General features: G+C 35.4%; 1 protein-coding gene across 7 annotated transcripts in view; it reads left to right on the top strand.

Moving 5' to 3' along the window:
- TOGARAM1 (TOG array regulator of axonemal microtubules 1) overlaps positions 1–23,708 on the top strand; it is a 77,936-nt gene that overhangs the window by 26,697 nt on the left and 27,531 nt on the right. For 5 of the 7 annotated variants that reach the window (XR_010405163.1, XM_064570985.1, XM_064570984.1 and 2 more), the window contains 9 exons: positions 1,571–1,876; positions 3,478–3,740; positions 5,990–6,222; positions 8,910–9,010; positions 13,041–13,193; positions 16,955–17,053; positions 18,293–18,468; positions 18,986–19,139; positions 19,340–19,471. Coding sequence is in view for 6 of the 7 variants with exons in the window: in XM_064570985.1 (XP_064427055.1) it covers positions 1,571–1,876; positions 3,478–3,740; positions 5,990–6,222; positions 8,910–9,010; positions 13,041–13,193; positions 16,955–17,053; positions 18,293–18,468; positions 18,986–19,139; positions 19,340–19,471 (1,617 nt within the window). In the remaining variant the exon portion in view is untranslated. The remainder of the gene's footprint in view (positions 1–1,570; positions 1,877–3,477; positions 3,741–5,989; positions 6,223–8,909; positions 9,011–13,040; positions 13,194–16,954; positions 17,054–18,292; positions 18,469–18,985; positions 19,140–19,339; positions 19,472–23,708) is intronic. The other 2 variants (XM_045900769.3, XM_045900771.3) reach the window with 2 other exon arrangements.

Below are 23,708 nucleotides of genomic sequence, written 5' to 3' on the forward strand. Positions count from 1 at the left end.
CTGCCATTTACCAAGAGGAAGATTAGGAGAAGACTAGATTTGACTGGGAAATCAAGCGTTTTGTTTTGACATTGTTACATTTGGGTCATCTGTCTTTTTAAAGAAGATGTTGAGTGGCATTTTGATATTAAGTCTGGGTACAAAGAAAAATCCGTGCTAAAATTTGGGGGAGTCATTTTACTCCCTATTTAGGGAGAGCCTAGCTCAAAATTAAAAGTATAAAGTTTGTAGAGGAAGAAACAAAAATTGTCAGTACTCTCAGATAAAATGTGATAATTAAGAGCACTTGGAAGCCACAGTGCCTGGGTCTGTATCTCAGCTTTATGATTTCCTAGTGTGTGATTTTTGGCAATTTACTTAACCCTCTTACATTTTTTTCTTTTAATCTATAAGGTAATAATAGTACCTACCCCCATGGGGTTGCTGTGAGTATTAAATTACTTAATACCCATGAAGTGTTTAGAACACTACTTGACACAAAGTAAAGTGCTCACTAAGCAGTATCTCCCATCATTATCATTATCATAATTGCCATCATCATCATTATTAAAATTACTAGATCACTTACAAAAAATCTAAAAGCATATACAGAAAACTGTTAAAATACTAAGCAATTTAGCAAGGTTACCAGATACAAAGCCAGAATATAAAGTTCCTAGACACCAGCAACTTTCAGAAAATATAATTTTTAAGAAAGAAATTACAGTATCAACAAAATATATAAGTATATGGAAACCTAACAAAAGATTTGCATACCTTTTATTATGAAAGCTAAAATATATTTCTGAGAGACATAAAAGAAGACTTTAAAGGAGATCCCACATTTTTAAACAGGGAGGCTGAATATCAGGAAAATGGCAGTTATTCCTAGGTTGATCTGTAAATTCAATGTCATTCCAATCAAAAACCCAACGACGATCTTGTATAGGACTTGAAATACAAGAATGGCCAAGATAATTCTGAAGAAGCTAAAAAATGGAAGGACACGCATCCTATTGGATAGCATTATGATAAATAAAACATTGTAGTACTAGTGCAGGGATAGACAAAATAGACTAATTGAACCAATAAGACGCACCTCAGTGTGTGTGTATACATACATACATATGTGTATATATTTGAGCTTTATAGATGAATGGAAAAGAAAGGACAGTTTAAAACATAGCACTGGGACAGTTGCACTATCTATATTGAAAAAAGTTAAATTAGAGCTTTACTTCACACTGTACAAAAAGAAATAAACACCAGATGGGATAATAATCTGAAAGTGAAAAGCAAACCAATTTTATTTTTTTTTTATTTTTTTATTTTTTAAAGATTTTATTTATTTATTTGACAGAGAGAGACACAGCGAGAGAGGGAACACAAGCAGGGGGAGTGGGAGAGGGAGAAGCAGGCTCCCCGCAGAGCAGGGAGCCCGATGCAGGACTCGATCCCGGACCCTGGGATCATGACCTGAGCTGAAGGCAGTCGCTTAACCAACTGAGCCACCCAGGCGCCCAAAGCAAACCAATTTTAAACTCTTAGATGTATATGCATAAGTAACATACTTTCTTTTGTTTTATTACAGTGTATGCTAGCCTGAATTTTGCTCCTAAGACACAGCAGACATTTGGTAGCCAAACAGAACGTACTTCATCATACTCTGGTCTAAATCCAAGTCCAGGAGGCTTCATCCTTCCATCCTATCCTCTCTCATCACCTCGAACTAGTCCAAAGCACGCATCTCTTACCATATCTCCAAGGAAGTCTCAGGATATTTCGATTAACTTCTCCAATTCCTGGCCTCTTAAAAGCTTCGAAGGGGTACCAAAGCCGAGTCCACAGAAAAAGGTTGTCAGACAAAAATCGTCTGACCCTCCAGGTAGAAATGATGGTAAAAATTAATACTTTGTTCAAATTTATTTGTGTTTTTGAAATATTACTTTGGAGTTAGGGCTGTTTGATCTTTAAGAGCTGGTAAACTGCATTTTATTTCTCTGAATTAGTAAGCATCTAGGAAAATGATAGTATGTTAAATAAATCAAACATGTTATATAAAATAAAATTCAAATGAAATTGTCATTTATTTTCTTAATTTTGCACTTTAAAATCATTTTTCAGAACTAGGCAGCTAATAATGCTTTATAATGAACATGAACAGCCCGAGAGCCTAGTAACGAATTTTAGCTTTAGAAATATAAAATATCATAATTACTATAATTAATGCTTAGTATCCATTTATTCTACATTTTTTAATTGCTTAGTATATGTTAAATTTATTTAAAAGGGTTTTCTATTATTTGTTAACTAAAATATTCTTTTCTTAACAATAGCCCTTCCAGGACGCCTGGGTGGCTCAGTCCGTTAAGCAACTGCCTTCAGCTCAGGTCATGGTTCCAGGGTCCTGGGATTGAGTCCCACATTGGGCTCCTTGTTCAGTGGGGAACTGTCTTCTTCCTCTGTCGCTCTTCCTGCTTGTGCTCTCTCTGTCTCTCTCTCTCTCTGACAAATAAATAAAATCTTTAAAAAAAACAATAGCCCTTTCCAAAATAATGAAATTAGCATATAAATTTATTCAAGACAGATCCAATCTCAAAATAAAAAGTCTATTAAGGGCAGCCACTATATCCCACATACTTTCTTATCCCCAGCCTCTGAGCTAAGGTGTACACCTTTAAACTACCCTACCTCAGTGATGTTCTGGTTTATAACATGATCATAAGGTCAATTTGTTGCATGGTTAGTCAGTTTTATCACTTTTTCTTAGCACTACACCTTCATTTCCTCCATTAATTTCTTTCTATGTTTGTCTTTCCTACAAGATCAAATATTGTATTGAAAGCTGAAGAGTTTATTCAGTTTGTTCTCTCGTGTGCCCAACATTACTGCTTTGCATATAGTAGTCACTCACATGTTGCTTGCATAATTAAATGAAGCCAGGCAAGTAGTCCTTCTGGCTTACTTGTGGACTTTATCATACAAATATTAGTTATGATAATGTGTATAAAGATAGAAATTTAACTTGGTATATAGTATTTTTATTTAATATGAAAGAATTTCTGGTAACTCATTTTTGTTGTATTTGTTAGGGGACACTGATACTCCGATCTGATTTTATTTTATTTTATTTTATTTTATTTTATTTATTTATTTTTTTTTTTAAAGATTTTATTTATTTATTTGACAGAGACAGAGACAGCGAGAGCAGGAACACAAGCAGGGGGAGTGGGAGAGGGAGAAGCAGGCTTCCTGCTGAGCCGGGAGCCCGATGTGGGACTCGATCCCAGGACCCTGGGATCATGACCTGAGCCGAAGGCAGTCGCTTAACCAACTGAGCCACCCAGGCGCCCTCCGATTTGATTTTAAATAGTAATCTTCTAATAAAAGACAATGTGTTTTTTAATTTAAAAATGTTGTATTCCAAACACTTGTGATTATAACTCCCAGTTCTCTGAAATTAAAAAAATATAAGTAAAATATGTTTTTTTCATGCAGGAGAAAATTCTCAAGAAAAACTTTCTCCGCTTCAACTTACACCTGCCTTGGTGAGATCACCGTCTTCCCGACGAGGCCTAAATGGGACCAAACCCGTCCCTCCCATACCAAGGGGAATCAGCCTTTTGCCTGATAAAGCTGACTTAAGCACAGTGGGACCCAAAAAGAAAGAGCCTGATGATATTTGGAAGAGTGAAAAAGATAGTCTTACAATTGATCTTTCAGAATTAGATATCAGAGATAAAGATTTGGATCAAGAAGAGGTTAGAGCCAAATATCATTTTTAATTTTTAAATGCTTGTAATTTTCTATAATACGATAGCTGTTATTTAAGGAAAAATCAAGTATTTTTTAATTCCATAACATGTTTTCTTTTTTATAAAAATATTTCATGATCCTTATAGAAAATGTAGAAACTATAGTGAAGTATTGGAAGAAAATTCATCACACCAAATCCCACTACCCAGAATAATTTGCCATTAACACTCTAATGTGTTTTCTTTCAGTATTTCTTCTATGCATATATTATTTCTTTTTAAGTTAAAAGTATGAGTAATATAGCAATATACCCATACACTAATCCCTCCCAAGTGAACAATTTGCATATTTGTTTCCTATTTTTAAATAAATGAAACATAACATAGTTCCCTACCCAATCCAGTTCCTTTCCCTCCTTCACCAGAAGCAACCACTATCACCATTAATTTGTGTTTTATGTATTTTTGTACTTTTAATATATTAATATTTTGATATTTATGATATTATCATAATTGATTTTGGCTTATTCCTTGTCTTTTGCTATTGAAAACAGTGGTGCATTGAACATTCTTGGGTGTCTATTGTGCATATGTACAAGTTTATTTATCTTTATGAAACTGAGGTCATATTATATACTCTTTGAATTCTCAGTCACTCCATTTATACTATAAAAATCCATTGCCAATATGACAACTCTGTACATGCTAATTATGTCAGAGAAGGAATGTGGTTGCTATATTACTTTGGATTCGGAGCACTATTTCCATAGATGCTTTCTTTTCATCATATTAGTCTGCCTGATGTCAGGTTTAAAAAGTGTTTTACATAAAATGTGTAAACTGAAACACTCAATTATATTTTGTGGTCTTATTTTTGCCTGTTTTTAAGATGTAAGCATCATATACTGATTTTACTCAATAAAATAAAGTTAATATTAATGCATATTCATTTTAAGGGCATTTTTTTTTTTTTAGCATTAAGCATGTGTACCAAAATTGGTTCTTAATGAACTAATTAGTCATTCCAACTTCTTTTTTTTTTTTTTTTAAAGATTTTATTTTTATTTTTATTTATTTGAGAGAGAGAGAGAGAAACAGCATGAGAGGGGATAGGGTCAGAGGGAGAAGCAGGCTCCCCGCTGAGCCAGGAGCCCGATGTGGGACTCGATCCCAGGACTCCGGGATCATGACCTGAGCCGAAGGCAGTCGCTTAACCAACTGAGCCACCCAGGCGCCCAGTCATTCCAACTTCTGACTGCTTGTAAAATCTTTCCTCCCCCCCACCCCAGTTGTATTTCACTGGCACTAGGAAGAGAATTCATTTAAAGGGAAGAAAGTTCTAGAAGAGGCATTTTCCTACGTAACTCATAAATTTCATCTGATGCTACATATTTTTGCATTATTTGTATGATACCTTAAAAATAGCCCTTTTTCTTTTAATGAATAATTGAAAGGGTAATTTCAATTTTATAAAATTTTTAATTTTATAAAGTTTATAAAATTTATAGAATTTTGTAAAAATTTCAATTTTATAAAATTATTGATAAATATAGGAGGATAGTACTATTTTTAAATATTCAGCCTTCTAAGGATTTATTAGGGAAGTGGCCATACTGTTGAATCAACCATTATAATTGTTATAATCAAAATGTAAGTGAAACACAATTTATGTATGTTTCTGGGTTCCTTAATTCATTCAGGGTTCTATTCCCAACTTTAATATATTTGTTTGTAATAGCATCTTCTACTCTACATTTCTGGAAACACTTGGCTTCAGAAGTCACATACAGTCATCTGTTATTCTTTGACCCCTAACACTGGCAAACTTGATGTAAACTTCAAATTTTAGAAAACCGATTACTTTTCACAGAATTTCTAAATGGCCACATCCACACACCAATGACCAAAGATTGGCTAGACCTCTCTGACTTCAACTCAGATGTCTACCATCTGATTCAATGATTTATTTACTAATTAAATTTTATTATATTAGTCATTGGTCTTAGTGCTGGAAATACCATGGTGAATAATAGCTTGAGATCCTCCCTCTTAAGGGGCTTACAAAGTTGTTTATATTGGTTGTTTTTAAAATATGTATTTTTACTATGTACAAATATGTTAATATCCATCTTGTTAGTACCAGAATGGAGAGTGGCTTGCTAGGTATGGTAAATGGAATTTAAAATCTTAGGATAACTTTTACTCAGATAAATGTCTTGCAAAGTTAATTGTTTTTTGTTTTTTTTTTTCCTTAGATGCAGAGCTCTCTTAGGTCCCTTCGTAATAGTGCAGCTAAGAAAAGAGCAAAACTGAGTGGCAGTACTTCTGATCTTGAAAGCCCTGATTCTGCAATTAAGCTCGACTTGACTATGGACTCACCATCTCGATCTTCCTCTCCAAACATCAGCTCTTATAGTGAAAGTGGAGTTTATAGCCAAGAATCATTGACTTCTTCTCTGTCTACAACTCCCCAGGGGAAGAGAATAATGTATTTTATTTCTTGACATGTTAAATGAATGCTAATCTTTAATTTGTAGTCTCATCCCTAATATCGTATTTGAAAAAAACTTTTAAACTATTTTCTAGTTCTTAAAATGTTGAAGTACATTTAAAAGACCGTGGAAAAGTTTACAGGTATTATCTAGCTTGGCTTTGGTTTGGGATGGGTGGAGAGAGAGAGAACACATCAGCTATAACTTAGAGCACCTACAGTAATATAAACCCTTACTCCCCAAGCCCTACTTGTTGTTTTGCCTAATATTTATCCTAATATTCTTTGTTCTTTAGCTCTCTTCTAGATCATTGAGTCTTTTGCAGTGGACCTATAGCTGATATTACTGCTTTAATTGAAAACTCAGCACCAATTTCCTCTAATTTGTAGATAAACTCCACTCAGCTGTTAACCTCGCCATTTCTTATATTTTGTTGTTCCATTTTCATGTAGAAGTTTAGGCCTCCATGCCATAGCTTTTGCAGCCTTCTCAGGAGTCTCCCTTATAGCAGTTCTGGAATTAGAGTCATGGCCACCCTAGAGCATTTTTTTCTAGTATAGCAATTCAACAAACTTTTCCAGGTTACCTCAGTGACCTCTAAGTCTTAAACAGTGATCCTACCTTGATTTCTGAGAATTTCTGTGACTCTATTCTAGGATTTTGGGGAATCTCTTCCCTCTTTATTTTAGACAAAAACCTGAGTAGAATTGCTGGGTCATAGGATAGATATACATTTAGCTTTTTAAATAACTGCTGAACAGTTTTCCAAGATATTTGTACAATTTTCTACTCCACTAGCAAAGCATGAGAGTTCCAGTTGTTTCACATCCGTGTTTATATTTGTTGTTGTCAGTCTTTTTAACTTTATTTTCCTTTGATTTTATCCTGAACCATGGTTATCCACAGCTACTAGCTGTAAATATTTAAAATTAAATTTAAATTATTTTCACTTAAGTGAACTGGAATCTTTAACAGTGTAGGTAGAGAATGCATAATAAAAGGACAGATGGTGTTTCATTTCAGCAGGGTGTTTCATTTCAGCAGTTCATAGAATTAAACCAAATTTTTGTGTCCTGCTATGAGACGTTTGTCTTATCCCATGATTCCATTCTCTACATTTTTAACTTAAATAGCAGCTTAATATGCAGTTGGAAATTTTTTCTTACTGGAAATTCCTTTGTTGTAATTACCCAGGGAGAATAATGCAATATATTTACAAAATGAATTTGGAATGGCTACATGGGCTGGTGAAGTAACTGTTTATATTTAGTTACCAGACATTTAAAATACATATTTATCTTTTAGACCTAAAGTCCTTCCCTTATCTTCTATGAATGTGAAATTTTACGTTAAATACTCCTGCAGTTGCAAGGTCTTGTAAATAATTGAGAACCTAGTTGGGAAGAAAAGTTCATTTTATACTATAACATTTAGAATTCACTATTCTCTATATTGTCTCATGGAATTATTCTCTTCAGATTTTGAACTCTGTGAGAAGGAGTTCAATATACCCTCATTTCTGGACTAAATTGCCTTTAATGAATTTCATATTTCCACATTAAGTTTAATAGCTTTAAAACAGTTATTCTTAACCAGCTTGCATCTTGCCTTAAGAATCATGGCAAAGAGAGCCACTATTACGTCATGTGGGGCTTTCATCTTTAAGTGGGTTGGGGAGGAAAAACTCTTGAGAACCACTCTTGTAGAGACTAAAGTATTTTCTTCCATTCAAGTCAGGTACATGGTATAAATGTAAATTGACTAAAAAACCTATCATCTATTCTAGAGAAATTACTCTTTAAAAATGTTTAACATTGGGGTGCCTGGGTGGCTCAGTCATTGGGCGTCTGTCTTCCGCTTGGGTCGTGATCCCAGGGTCCTGGGATCTAGCCTCACATTGGGCTCCTTGCTCAGCAGGGAGCCTGCTTCTCCCTCTCTCACCCCCTCTGCTTGTGTTCCCTCTCTCACTGTGTCTCTCTCTGTCAAATAAACAAATAAAACCTTAAAAAAAATAATGTTTAACATTGACTTCTCACTAGGCCAATTAACAAATATGCTTACCCAACTACTAAGAACTATGCTCCTTTGTAAAATCTCTTTATAATATTCATCACTGGCTTACTGATATTACAACACTTAAATGATTTAAAACAGTTCCTTTACATTCAGATTCAACGATCTTCAGTCACTTTCTTTGTGAAACAAAGCCTGTAGGTCTTTATAATGTCAGAAAAGTATAACAAAATATAATCCAGGAAGAAAATGACATTTGCTAATAAATCCACCTGTTGCTTATCTCTAATTTGTAATGTATTTAAGTCTCTTTTTTTGTGTTATTATCTGTGAGGACAGATAGTATATTAGATTATTAGGAGTCATTTGCTTTAGTTTTGGAATGAACCAACTTTCTTTGGATCAGTTTTGTTTTTTTGGGTTTTTTTGACCCAACAAAAGGTTATATAGTACGAGTTAGAGAATCTTCCCTGCCTTTTGTAATCCTCTCATGAAAAATTTAAGAATTACCTATATGTTAAATGGTTGGAAGTTCTAAAAGTGAACTAGGAATACCAATAAAAAAATATTCTTAGCTATAGTTTTCATACTTGCTCCTGCCTTACTATCTAAGAATGTTGAACAGCTTTAGATCTTAAATGTTTATTGGAATTACTTTGTTTCATTGTAGGTCAGACATATTTCCGACATTTGGATCAAAATCTTGTCCAACGAGACTTTCTTCTGCAAAGAATAAAATCTCTGAGATAGCTGACCAAAGCCTCAGTGCAGGTATTTTATAACTGTTTTATAAATATGATTTATAGAAAGTATGATTTTTAAATGATACCAAAAATGGTAAAAAAATGCATTTCAGATATAGAATTTTTGTAGTTACCAATTAAGACTAATCATCTTTTTAGCTCCTTAAAAGGCCTTTTTTTGGCAAGAATAAATATTGTTTTATTCTTGGAAGAAAAATTATTTACCTAAATAATTGATCCCCCTTTAAGCCCATAGGTGTACCTATGCCTGGCTCTTCCATCCGGACATTTTGGTTTAATTGATATGAAATGTGACCTGGCCACCAGAGGTTTGAAAGCCCTCAGGTTGATTCTAATATGCAGCACAGTTTGGAAGCCACTGAAGTATCACAAAAGACAATTTGGTTTAAAAACAACACTTAGCTAGTATTTAAGTTCATTTGTATCTTGTTAAGAATTTTGTGAACTAACCTGGAAGTCTCTAACGTATAGCATCACTTTTCAGAAAATAGATTTAGTTATTAGTAATCTTTTGGAGAAATATTTGGATCCTGATCTATTTAAGGATGGAAACTGCATGTGATTCTTCTTTATGATTGGTAACAGTATATTAGATTATGAGTGAATTATAACAAATTGGCATTTATTTTCACATGATCTCAGTATGAAAGTCCTAACAACTTTAAGGGTACTCTACCTTACATTATAATTTCCTCTCTAAAAACTATGTATGTATGTATTTGTCTACTAAGACTTTTAAATTTCTGATTCCTAAATATGTCTTAATTTCATCTCCTCTTTTTAGTCTCCACTATCACTTTTACTCATTTCTTATCCATTTAGCCTCTTAAGATTTCTCTCCAGCTTCAGTCTCATTCTTGTTCCCCACAATGCAAGTCTGACTGTATTGACCAGCCTAAATTTATTTAGGGCATTCTTCTATGATCTGTCCCTGTCTACCTCTCCCGCCTCATATTTCACTTCCTTTGTAATTTTGTGTTCCAGTTAAATCAGACCACTTTCAATACCACTTCTTCTCTTTTTGCAGTTGCATGTACCATTTTTTCTGGGTGAAATCTGGAATCTACACCACACCCCATTCAGCTGTAAAAACAGTGCAGTTGCTTTTTCTGAAAACCTTCCCCATTCACAAACAAAATTGATTATTACCTTCATGGTATCATTATATTTTGCACTGATACCTTTATAGTGGTATTACCATTATTTTACTTCTCTGGACTCTCAGATTCTCAGATCCTGATTATCTACCTAGTGCCTTCGTTATCACAAATGCCTAATTCAACCATGCATGCCTGGTACATTGGCTTCCAAAAGCTAGTGTTCCACAAAGAGTTAGTTAATCTATTAGGCACAGGAAGACAATGTATATGTGCTTTGGAGTCTGAAAGACCCCAGCTGGAATCCCGGTTTGACCATATTCATGAGCTGGGCAAGTGATTTAACTGCTTTGAAACTCAGTTCCCTCATCTGGTAATGTAAACCTTGAGAAGGGGTAATGAACAGTTAAGTATAAGCACCTAATGCACAGGGGACACTTGGCTTTTGTTCCTTTAAAGGAAAAGACACAAAGAAACATAACACATAAACTTATTCTTTAATCTCTTTTTAAGGCTGATTATTATAGTAAATTATTCATAACTTTATTTATAGAAGTTATTGGTAGCCTGTGTCTTATTTACAAAAGTGGAGCCCTCTTCTGGAAGAATATGTTTGGAGTTAGAAAAGAGTAGATTTAGAAAACCTAGATTTGAGTTTCCCCCTGACCTCATAAGTCACTTAAGTTTTAGTAAAGTGAAAAAGTTCTTAAAACAGTACATACTTCATTATACAGTATTCAGTGTTTGCCAAACTTGTCTAATATTTAGTATTTCTTAAATTTGCCTAGTCCTAGGGATCACCAGGGATGCTTGTAACACAGATTCTGGGACCTCACCTCACAAATAATGAATTGATCGTCAGAGTTAAAAATCTGTATTTTTAACAAATACACATTTCTAAGATCAAGTTTTGGAAACTCTACTGTTGAATTCATTGTGAGATATTCTTGGTTAAATTTAATATGCCCTCAAACTGTAAGGTTGCTAATGGTTTAGGATCTTACAAACTTGGGTTTACATTTTTTGTTTTTTGTGGGATAAGGTTTTGTTTTTAGTAAGCAAATGATTCCTACAAGTTTATCATTTAACTGATAAAGTGTAAAAATGAGTAATGCTCCGAGTAAAGATTATCTGAAAACAAAACCAAAAATAATTATGTAGAAACTATAAATCCAACTTGTCTTTGTGTTCTAATGTCCAATAAATATTTCCACATGTAATCCACCACTACCTATTATAGCACATAGGTAAATGTGCTATAGATAATTTACATAGGTAAATTTCCTGAATTATGTTATAGCAAACTTTTTTCCTGTAACATCAGATTAGTAATACCTGTTATTAACAGAAAGCATTTACACCCAAAACCAGTATCTTTATGAGGATACCTTTATGAATTATCTATCAAAACTAAGAAGAGTGTAGACAGATATCCATGTTACTCCCAGAAGTTCTCTATTAACACCAGATATTTTTTGACTCTCTATGAACGACTTAGTGCCTTTTATTCTACAGTCCTCTGTTGACAAGTTGCCACCAGCCACCCCTTCTCCTCACAATCCTGTTTTTATTAAAAAACCCACAGTCATATTAAGAACAAATTGTATTTTGTTACTACTATTTAATGGTATTTGTAAGGAGCTATATATATGAAAGTGGATGGTGACTTAAATATATATTGTGTAGGATTTTCCATTTAGTAGATATTTTGTGGTTTTAATAGCTTCAAAGTATTGGTATAGGGTGGTCAGTTGAAACATTCAAATGTAGATTAAAATTTTTGATATTTGTTAAAAGGAGGTCCACATTAGGGTTTTGATTTTTTTTAAAGATTTATTTATTTAGGGCGCCTGGGTGGCTCAGTTGGTTAAGCGACTGCCTTTGGCTCAGATCATGATCCTGGAGTCCCAGGATTGAGTCCCGCATCCGGCTCCCTGCTCTGCAGGGAGTCTGCTTCTCCCTCTGACCCCCCTCTCCTGCTCTCTCTCTCTCATTCTCTCTCTCAAATAAATAAATAAAATCTTTAAAAAAAAAAAAAGATTTATTTATTTATTGGTGGGGGGCAGGTGGGGAGGGAAAGAAAGAATCTCAAACACTCCACTGAATGCGGAACCTGACCCGAGGCTCGATCTCACAACCCTGAGATCATGACCTGAGACGAAATTAAGAGTTGGATGCTTAACTGACTAAGCCACCCAGGTTCCCTGATTTCTTTTATTTTTAGTTAGGAATATAACATTTGGGTATTTACAGTATGTTAGGCACTATGCTAGGCCCTTTACATGTATTTTCTTAATCCTCACAGCCATTCTGGAAGGGGTAATTCTGTTATCCTCCATTTTACAAATAAGATTGTCTTGCCCAGGTTCTGTCAGGGGCTTAAGTGGCAATGCTATGATTTATAGCCAGGAAGCATGATTCCAGATTCTGAGCTTAGTCACTGTGGGGTGTACTGCTTCACCAGCCAGACCAGTATAGATCCATTACACAAGAGTGGGAGAGAAGAGAGAAATGGAAAATATCTCTCAGGATACAGTTTAAAAATTCTAGATTTAAAAATCTTTCTTTCTGCTATAAAGGTTTATATGTCATTTAAACATTAAATGCCTGTCATATTTTAAATATGTATATATATATATATATACTTGGTTATCTCTTCCAAACATTGAATTTTGTATTTCATTGTAATTTTAAAGCCTGTTTTATAAAATGTTTCAGATATAGTTTATAATAAATGTTCTTAACTGCTAGTAAAAAGTATAACAAAATTTAAAATATGATACAACTTTGAATTACTATAATGTTATAATTTCTAATATTATGTCACTGACCTTTTTAAAAGTCTAGAAAGCAAGATAGATTTAGAAGGGGAGATATGTACCTATCTATAATATTACCTGAATCATTCAAATAAATATTTTTATGTATTTTATTTTACAGGGATTACAACATCCAATGTAAGCATAATTGGTCAACGTATGAACTGTGGGTTTGGATGTGGTGATTTTGAAGATGATAGGTTCCATGACATTTCACCTAGTGTTTTCAAAATACAAAATAAGGAACACCCAAGACATTATAAACATACAAAAGGTTAGTAAATTTCACAAGTTAATTTTTAAGATTGAATGTCTCTAAATCTTAAATTAAGTGTCTCAGAATTCTCCCTAAGCATTCCAATAACCTGAGATTTCTCAGTTTTGAGATTTTTCTTACCCCTCTGCTGATGTCTTAATTGCTTCAGTAATTCTGCCAAATAAGAGAACATGCAGGTTCATGTATTGGTTAATGGGCTTACCTGAGAAGCCAAAGCAGGGAAGCAACTACCCAAGAGGTTAAAACTAAGGAATCTTGGGGCTCCTGGGTGGCTCAGTTGGTTAAGCAACTGCCTTTGGCTCAGGTCATGATCCTGGAGTCCCGGGATCGAGTCCCGCATTGGACTCCCTGCTGAGCAGGGAGTCTGCTTCTCCCTCTGATCCTCCCCCCTCTCATGCTCTCTCTCTCTGTCTCATTCTCTCTCTCAAATAAATAAATAAAGTCTTTAAAAAAAAAAAAACAAAAAACTAAGGAATCTCTGGTGATGTCTCCCTCTGCCAAGATTACACACACACACACACACACACACACGTGTTACAAGACATTTTACCACTAAAATGGGGTAGAGAAATCATGTGAATAAATAAATCCCAGATGCCTACTTAGGTTGTAACCATGGAATAAACTGTGGAAACAGGAATATAGGTTTCCTGTGGTAGAACCTGGGAAGGCTTCTTTGTTATCACTAACCATTATTAATAATTTACATCCTTTTTTTTTCCTTTAAATTTAGTGTAGCAAGTAGCTCCTCTGTGACTGCTCTGTTCATTTTTTCAGAGAACCTATTATAGCTACATTTTTAAAAATTTCCTTTAGGGTAAAGAGGAAGTTATTTTAATGTATATAAATATTTAAATATAATAATTAGAAGTAACTGTATTTAAATATTTACTCTACTAGTAACTGTAAGGAGCTGTCATTTTTTATTTGTAGCAACCATGATTGTAATAGGTCAACTTTTGTTATTTCTGATCATCTGAAGTCGTGTGTGTGTAGGCAGTCAGGCATTTTAGGACATGTGTATTTTTTTGTGGAAATAAAGGGAAGTTGCTTGGAACGTTTTTTCTTTTTTTTGTGAATTTTTAAAAAATTTCATCCATGATGTAATTCAATATCTGTTCTTTGTGGAAGGTTTTTTTTTTTTTTTTTTGAAGATTTTATTTATTTATTTGACAGAGAGAGACACAGTGAGAGAGGGAACACAAGCAGGGGGAGTGGGAGAGGGAGAAGCAGGCTTCCCACCGAGCAGGGAGCCCGATGCGCGGGGTTTGATCCCAGGACCCTGGGATCATGACCTGAGCCGAAGGCAGACGCTTAATGACTGAGTCACCCAGGTGCCCCGTGGAAGGTTTCTTCTCTCTCATTGTTTTTACAAAAGAGAATGACAGGGTTTTTTTCCTATATACTTACATATTTTATTTCTCATGTAAAGATAATCAATACAAAAATACTTTTCTTCCTAAAAGTAACTCATACCCTAACATATAATTTTTTAATTTTCTTTTTTTTAAATTGCTTTGAAATAATTGCTGAATATATTCATTCACTACTAGTGGCACCGTTTTTGGACAGCAGAATCATAGAAATATTTATATCTTTTGAGTAGCAGTTATTTCTACTCCAGAAAATTACTTCTCACATACACTTCCAACTCTAAACCAAACACCTACTGTATCTGTCTGGTCAACGAGAATAAACATGTTCAAAAACCAAACTTACCCTCCTTTCCAGACCTGTTCTTCTCACTTTGTTTTCATTTTTATTAGTAGCATTACCATTTTTCCAGTTATGGGGACTTAAAACTTTAGAGTCATCTTGTCTACTTCTCTTTACCCTCCAAGTTCAGGCAGTGACCATCTTACCAGTTCTGTTTAATCTAGGCCTTCATTACCTCTTCCCTGGATAATTGCAATAGTCTTCTGAATAAGACATCTTGCTTCTTATTTTATCCATTTTTACTCCAGGCTGCTTACCCTTCCAGAATTATCTTTTTGAAGTATAGTTACCATCTCTTCCATACTCAAAACCTTGAGTGGTTCCCTATTTCCCACAGAATAAATTTTGTGCTCTGCAGCAAAATTTTTAAGACCCTTAATAATCTTCCTCAGCTGAACTTATTGCATTATCTCTTACTTCTCTTTTCATTCCCCCATGCTCTGGCATTCTTAGTACTAGACGTTTTCTTAGTTGGCATGTATAGTTAGTTGTCCTAGATGTCTGTTTCTGATCCTAATGTGTTCACATCATGTCTGCTTTTTGAATACTGGCTTAAAATCCATTTCTTTAGAAAGTTTTCCCCACTTAACTGGCCTGGAGTAGTATAAATTATTTAAAAGTAAAGATATTGTCATCTTTATATTCCTGTTAGGCTTTGCATGTAATGGCGTCCGATGCCACATGTTAAATGAATGGAGTGGTGATGAGCCAACCCAGACTAACAGTGTAGCCTTGGATACAGTCAATCAAACATTGCATCCTCAAATAATCAGATTAAAATGAATTTTGAGTACAGTGCTGAAGAGAATAAAACAACTTCCAAAAGAAATATTGGCAATAGGTGGCATATGTGAATGGATTCATTTTGCAAGAAACTTCAGACGGTTTTAGGATTAGCTTTCAGAACCACTTCTTCCCATTCCACTCCTCTGCTGATTGTTCCTTTGAACCTACCCATTTTATAGCATACTAATGTAGAGCCACAATTAATGACTTGAGAAAGTGATTAGTGATGGATGCTTAGAGTTTTAGCAAACTAGCTTTTATGAGTTAGTATTTTCTTTCGCTATTTGGATGAATGAGACAGAAGTAACAAAAAGGTTATATAAGAGTAGCTTATGTGTTAAGAGTCTTTTAAGCTTATTTTTTCTTTATATTTTACAATTGAGACTCAATGAGCAATATTTCTTTCAGTATTTTGTTTACAAGAAAATATAGTGTAAAAAGTAAAAGTAACATTAAAAATGATCAGCTTCTCTGATAAATGAAGTTAAACTACTTAAAGATAACATGTTCTTTATGTATTTCCTCAGATTTGTCTAATTATTCAGTTATCTCTTGACAGACTATGTATACACTTTATGTTTATGGACGGATGTTGAACAAATTGTTCCATTTACTGAGATTTGCTTTCCTTTGTCACTTAACATCTTTTGAGTTTACTTGAGGTTTCTATTCGTTGACCCCAAATTAATTATATTTTGCTTTCCATTTTTTTTTGCCTTGTAACATTCGTCTAACATATATTTATTGAATACCTACTATCTGCCCTACTAAGAGGCTCTGGAAAAGAATGATAATCAAAACCAGACATGGGTCCTATCTCCATAGAGTTTATAGTCTAGGAGTAAGAGAATAATTAAATAATCACAAACTGAGGTGAAAGTTAACCTAGAAAGTTTCAGATTGCTGTGAGATTGACTTGGTCTGTTTTCAGGAGTCAGAGGCTTTCCTTCATGGTTACCCTTTTGTTGCTCAATTATCATGCTGTGCTTATTTTCTTGTATATCTTTCCCAATCTTAACTCTGACATGTATAAACTCCTTAGGTGAAGGAAGGTTTCTTTTCTCTCTACTTCCTAGTCCAGATGAGGTATTCTAATTTCAAAATTTATTGAATTAATAAGTAAGTGTGAATAAATAAATTATAAAATCAATGTATGAAGTAAAATTTCTGTTTTAAAGGACCATGTTACAATATCCTAAAATACTATAAAAACAATATTAAAATGTGAGGTGTTTTTTGTTTGTTTGTTTCTTTAGCATTTATAGGGTCATCATCAAATTTACAGCAAATTCCCAGTTTTGACTTCACATCCACAAATACCTTACCAGAAGACTCAGTGGTTGTTGTTGGAAAAGGTATTTCCAAGTTATTTAGCTTGTTAATTGTATGTGTTCTCCACATGTAAGCAAAGGATATCATTAAAGAACAGAGAAGAGTGTGATTCAAGTGTTGATTAGAACTTTTTTTATTAGAACTTTCTTTTTAAAAAATTATTAAATTGAAAGAATTAGAAGTGAGTACTTAATTTTACATTTCTGTCTTCTAACAAAACTAAGTAAATTCATGTCAGTAATTTTCAGAGAGATGTATTATGTAACAGCTGCAGCTTAGATACTTCTAAGACACTTTTAGGATAGCTAAGACAGTTTTATCATAGTTCAAATAATAGTCCTTATTTATAATTTATCAGCTTAGTATTTAATATAATTTCATTATTTTCCATACAGAGTCTAGACAAATCAGAATTAACACCTGTTATATATATTTTGGGGGACTAGAGGACCTTTGAACAATATATTTGCAAATATTCTTTAAAACTCTTTTTTCTTTTCAACTTTATTGAGGTGTAATTGACAAATAAAATTGTAAGGTATTAAAGTGATTATTTGATATCCATATACATTGTGAAAGGCTTCGCCCATCAAGTTAATTAACCCATCTCAATTAGTTTCTTTTTTAATCGAAAAAGTAGAATGTGATGATAGACATTGAAGGTGCACATCTTCTTTTTGGTAAATATAGTGAAATAGGATGAAATGCTTGGAAAGCTTTCCTAATTGTTTGCTTGGTAGAGTCCAATTAAGTTAATCTGAGGCCCTTCTCAGATTGGCTCCAGCCTACCCTTGCAAACTTAGTTTCTGTTATTCCTGTTTGCCTTGTGCCCAACCAAACTGAGTTATTCATTTCACATACACACTTTATACTTGTTCAGCTCTGCTTCTAAGCATTACCATCTTATAGGATGCCCTCCCCTCCTTCTTCACTTATCTGTCCAAATTCATTGTGTCTTCCAATCTCAGCTCAAATCCTTGCTTCTTGAAATCATCTTAAACACCCAGCTCATACCAACCTTTCCTTCATTTAAACTCATTATTACAATATGCAGTTCTCATTTAATATTGTGAAACGTCTGGTGATACCTCCTATATGATTGTCCTGTTAGGGTATTTATTTTTATATTTATTATTATTTAACATGTTTTTCTTACGAACTATATTGTTTATTTCTTAAAGTCAAGAGCTTGTCTTTAACTTTGTTATTAGAGTGACATCACGTAAATACTTAACTGCAATTTGATGGTGGGTTAATTTCAGGTGTATTTGGAAGTCCAAATTCAGCACCAGCAGCCTGCAGCCAATCAGTGATATCTTCTGTGGAAAATGGAGATACATTTTCAATTAAACAAAGCATTGAACCACCATCAGGAATTTATGGAAGAGCGGTCCAGCAAAATATTCCATCATATGTTGATGTTGAGAATGAAAAGGATGTAAGATTATTTGCTGATTATTAGTATAAACTCAAGCCTATATTACACCATTGTGTTGTGTTCATCAGATTTGGGTGGTGAAGGTGTTTTGATTAAAATTTTTAAAATCTCAGGATAATTGAAATTTCTGCTCCTTAATCATTTAAATAATGGGTTATTCTTCTTTCCAGCAAATATATTCTCATTCTGATATAAAGTATCTAGTATACTTTATACTATACATGTACTTTATATATATATATGTGTGTGTGTGTGTGTGTGTGTTTACATATTCAGCAATTTTCTAGGACACTCAAGGAGTAAGAGACTGGTATCCTTAGGCACAAATTTAGTTATGATATTAGCACCATGTAATTCTAGTCAATTTTAGAATTCCTGAAATAAGAACTAAAAAATGTAGTTTATTTTTTTATATGTAGACACTTAATGTCTATATACATTTGTCTGAAATGAAGATAGTTATTTTAAATATCGAACTCCCTGAATACTTTCAGATATTTTCCACTTTTTCATTCAGATTAAAGGTTCTATTTCAAAATCTACTTATGACAAGATGAGACAAAAGAGAAAAGAGGAAAAAGAACTTTTTGACATTAAAGATTGTGAAAAGAAGGAACAGAATTCCTGGGAGCGAATGAAACATACAGGAACTGAGAAGATGACATCTGAAAGTAGGTGGAATTTAACTTTTGGTGTGTTATTTAACTGATACTATTCTAAAGCTAGTGTACCTGTGGTTTAACTGAGGGCTAATAATGGAATATGTTGAACCATAACATTGAAATTTGCAAGACCCAGTAGCTTTTTTATAATAAATATTAATTATTTCTCATAAAGAAGGAAGTTGATTGATTGTTTTTCTCCCTTCTAGACTTAAATATTTTTGGAGATGAGGTGGGAATATCAAAAAATGAGAGTTCCCCTTTAGAAAATATTGCCTTCAGCCCTCAATTGAAAGGAGGGACCTGTTTAAAAAGGTCATCTTTAGTGTTTTCAGATTCAGGTAAGTAACTTGTTTAAATGTAAAGAATAATGTCACAAATGCTGGTTAAGCTCAAGAGACCACATATGGTTCAGTGCATTTGTGATGAAAAGAGCACTAAGCTAGTAGGAGTCAGTAGACAGACCTGGCTTCATAATTATCAGGACTGCCTTTTAATTAACTTTCTGACCTGCAAATAGGCCTCAGTTTTCTGCCCCTATAAATATCCAAATTATCTCAAAGGTCTCCTCCATGCTCCCTGCAAATATTCCTATTTCACTAAGGAGTGGTATCCCATTTTATAGCTGGGGTTAAATGAGACTGTGAAGTTGGTTTATATTAGATCATGATTTTAAAAAATCATTGTATTTATCACTTATTCAGCCTGCCATTCAGTACTTACTAGGTTCTATACCTGGCCAAGAGTGGCTTCCAGTTTCCTGTGCTGTTTTTAAAAATATTAAATAGGACTCAGGCCCCTAAGTGGGAGGTGGAACCCTCGCTGGGACAGTGTGGTCTCAGGATCCTCGGGGTCACAGGAAGACCAGGGCTACCTGAGTGTGGCAGAGCTCCCATGTATCGGAGCAGGTAAGCCAACTGTAATCAGTGAGCCCAGGAGTGGGCTTTCAGCTCGGGGTTTCCATAAACTGTGATTTGAGGCACAGTCGGGCCACTGCTCTTTGAGCAGGGGCCCAACAAGCAGCAGAACCAGGGAGAGCCCTCTTTTTTCCCCGGGAGGAGTGGCGTGAGAGCGTGCCCCAAGAGTCTGCTGGGTTTGGAGACTCCAAATGCGGCCGTGTGCCTTACATAGAAACACTTGGTCACAGGTTGGGTGAGGACGGAGTGCGGCTGGAGAGCTGGGAGACGAGTGATTGACTGCTTTTCTCTGAGGGCTCACAGAGGAGTGGGGCCCCGAGCTTTTGGCTCCAGGGCTGGAGATTGGGAGGCCACCATTTTCATTCTCATCCTCAAAAGCTGTGCAGAAAGCCTTCAGGGAACAAAAGCCACATAGAGCAAACCAGAGCAGATTACGTAGCCTGGCCCCAAGCAAGGATGGAGCAATTCCGCATGGAGAAGACCTTTGAGAATCAATGCAACAGGCCCCTCCCCCAGAAGATGCACAAGTCTGTGGAGTTTGGTGTGTGCAGAGAGGGAGACAGATTGACCTGGAGATCTGTTGAGTGGGGAGGACTGTGACATTACTGCTCTAGGCCAGAGATTCCTGCAAAGCCATGTTTGCTCTGTCACTCTAAAGAGAAGCGAAAAGATGCCAAGGAACAAAAGTGGCTTAGCCAGCCAGCTCACATTAAGCCCATCTCCCTGACAAGGGGTGAGGCAACTCCACCCAGGCAAAGAGGCCTGAGAAGCCGAGCAGCAGGGCAACAGGCCCCTCTCCCAGAAGACAGACTGGAAAAACAGGGGAATAAGTTTAAGCTTATTTCCCATAGGACTCTAAAACACCAGTGCCAGGGGAAAATAATTTGGGAGCTCAAGGTGTTCCACCACGACTCGCTGATACTTAAGGCTAAAATCTTAAATTTCTTTGTTAGTTTCTTTTCTTCTTTTTTTTTTTTAACCCTGATCCCGTTTCAAATAGATTTGTATTTCCCAGCCTATGTTTTTAAGTCGTTTCTTAACTTTTATTTTCTTTTTCACATATATGTTTTATAGATTTATACCCCATTATAGCCTGTTTTTCACTCTCTTCAATTTTATCTTGCTATATATATGTAAGTTCTGATTTCTTTGCAATTTGGGGATATAGTTTCTTCTAACACAGAGACCAAAAATCAAGCAGGAACAAGCAGAACACCCTCTGTGTCCACTCTGAGAGATTACAATCTCTCTCCCTGCCCTCCCCCCTCCTTTTTTTTTTTTTTCCTTTTTTCTTTCTTTTTTAATGTTTTGGATCATCTTGGCTTTGATAGAGTATCTGTAGTAGCTTTCAACCACTTTGGATTTTTTCATAGTTACATTTTGCTTGGGTTGTGGTTGATATTTTGGACTCGGTACATTCCCTCACCCATTCCTCAACAGAATGACTAGGAGGAGGAACTCCCAACAAAGGAAAGAACCAGAGACCATATCCTCTGCCACAGATCTAATGGATATGGATATAAGCAAGATGTCAGAGAAAGACTTCAGGGTAGCACTTATGAAATCAATAGCTAGGCTTGAGAAAAGCATTAGCAACAATATAGACTCTCTAAGGGCAGAAATGAGATCTAATCAGGCTGAACTTAAAAATGTTTTGAATGCAATGCAGTCTAAACTGGAAACTCTAACAGCCAGGGTATATGAGGCAGAAGAACGAATTCATGATCTAGAAGATAAGCTGATAGAAAGGAAGGAAGCTGAGGAGGATAGGGATAGGCATCTAGAAGCCCATGAGAACAGACTTAGATCAATGACACCATGAAACGTTCCAATGTCAGAATTATTGGGATTCCTGAGGGGGTGGAGAGAGGGGGAGGACTAGAAGGTATATTTGAGCATATCACAGCTGAGAACTTCCCTAATCTGGGAAAGGAAACCAGCATTCGTGTCCAAGAGGCAGAGAGGACCCCTCCCAAGATCAATAAAAATAGACCAACACTCTGGCATATACTAGTGAAACTTGCAAATCTTAGAGCCAAAGAAGCTATCCTGAGAGCAGCTAGGGGGAAGAGATTTCTTACGTACAGAGGCAGGGAAATCAGAATAACATCAGACCTATCCACAGAGACCTGGCAAGCCAGAAAGGTCTGGCAAGACATTTTCAGGGTACTAAATGAGAAGAACAATTAGCCAAGAATACTTTATCCAGCAAGGCTGTCATTCAGAACAGATGGAAAGACTGGGCGCCTGGGTGGCTCAGTTGGTTAAGCAACTGCCTTCGGCTCAGGTCATGATCCTGGAGTCCCTGGATCGAGTCCCGCATCGGGCTCCCTGCTCGGCAGGGAGCCTGCTTCTCCCTCTGAGCCCTCCCTCCGCTCATGTGCTCTCTGTCTCTCTCATTCTCTCTCTCAAATAAATAAATAAAATCTTTAAAAAAAAAAATCTTTAAAAAAGAACAGATGGAAAGATAAAGAGCTTCCAGGACTGGCAGAAAGGGAAAGAATATGTGACCACCAAGCCAGCCCTGCAAGAAATAATTAAGGGGAATTCTATAAAAGAAGAAAGACCCCAAGAGTAATATAGACCAGAAACTTACAGAGACAATCTATACAAACAGAGACTTTATGGGCAATATGATGGCATTAAATTCATATCTTTCAATTGTTACTCTGAATGTGAATGACCTCAGTGCTCCCATGAAAAGGCATAGGGTTTCAGATTGGATAAAAACACAGGACCCATCCACATGCTGTCTACAAGAGACTCATTTTGGACCTAAAGACACCTCCAGACTGAAAGTGAGGGGATGGAGAACCATTTATCATGCCAATGGACCTCAAAGGAAAGCTGGGGTAACAATTCTCATATCAGACAAACGAGATTTTAAACCAAAAACTGTAATAAGAGATGTAGAGGGACACTGTATCATACTTAAAGGGTCTATCCAACAAGAAAATCTAACAATTGTAAATCTCTATATCCCTAACATGGGAGCAGCCAACTACATAAACCAACTATTAACCAAAATAAAGAATTGTATTGATAATAATACATTAATAGTAGGAGACCTTAACACTCCACTCTCAGCAATGGACAGATCATCTAAGCAGAAGATAAACAAAGAAATGAGCTTTGAATGACACATTGGACCAGATGGACTTCGTAGATATATATAGAACATTCCACCCTAAAACAACAGAATACTCATTCTTCTCAAGTGCACATGGAACATTTTCCAGAATAGACCACATACTGCATCACAAATCAGGTCTCAACCCATATCAAAAGACTGAGATTATTCCCTGCATGTTATCAGACCACAGTGCTTTGAAACTGGAACTCAATCACAAGAAAAAAATTGGAAGGAATTCAAACACTTGGAAGTTAAAGAGCATACTGCTGAATAATGATTGGGTCAACCAGGAAATTAAAGAAGAATTTTAAAACTTCATGGACACAAATGAAAATGAAAACACATCGGTCCAAAACCTATGGGATACTGCAAAGTCTGTCCTAAGGGGGAAATACATAGCCATCCAAGCCTCTCGCAAACAAGTAGAAAAATCCCAAATGCACAAGCCAACCTTACAACTAAAGGAGTTGGAGAAAGAACAGCAAATAAAACCTAAACCAAGCAGAAGAGAAGTAATAAAGGTTAGAG

Source organism: Mirounga angustirostris, unplaced genomic scaffold (genome assembly GCF_029215605.1).
Source record: "Mirounga angustirostris isolate CCGP_5_RB_7025 unplaced genomic scaffold, mMirAng1.0.hap1 SCAF_9, whole genome shotgun sequence".
Classification (NCBI taxonomy): domain Eukaryota; kingdom Metazoa; phylum Chordata; class Mammalia; order Carnivora; family Phocidae; genus Mirounga; species Mirounga angustirostris.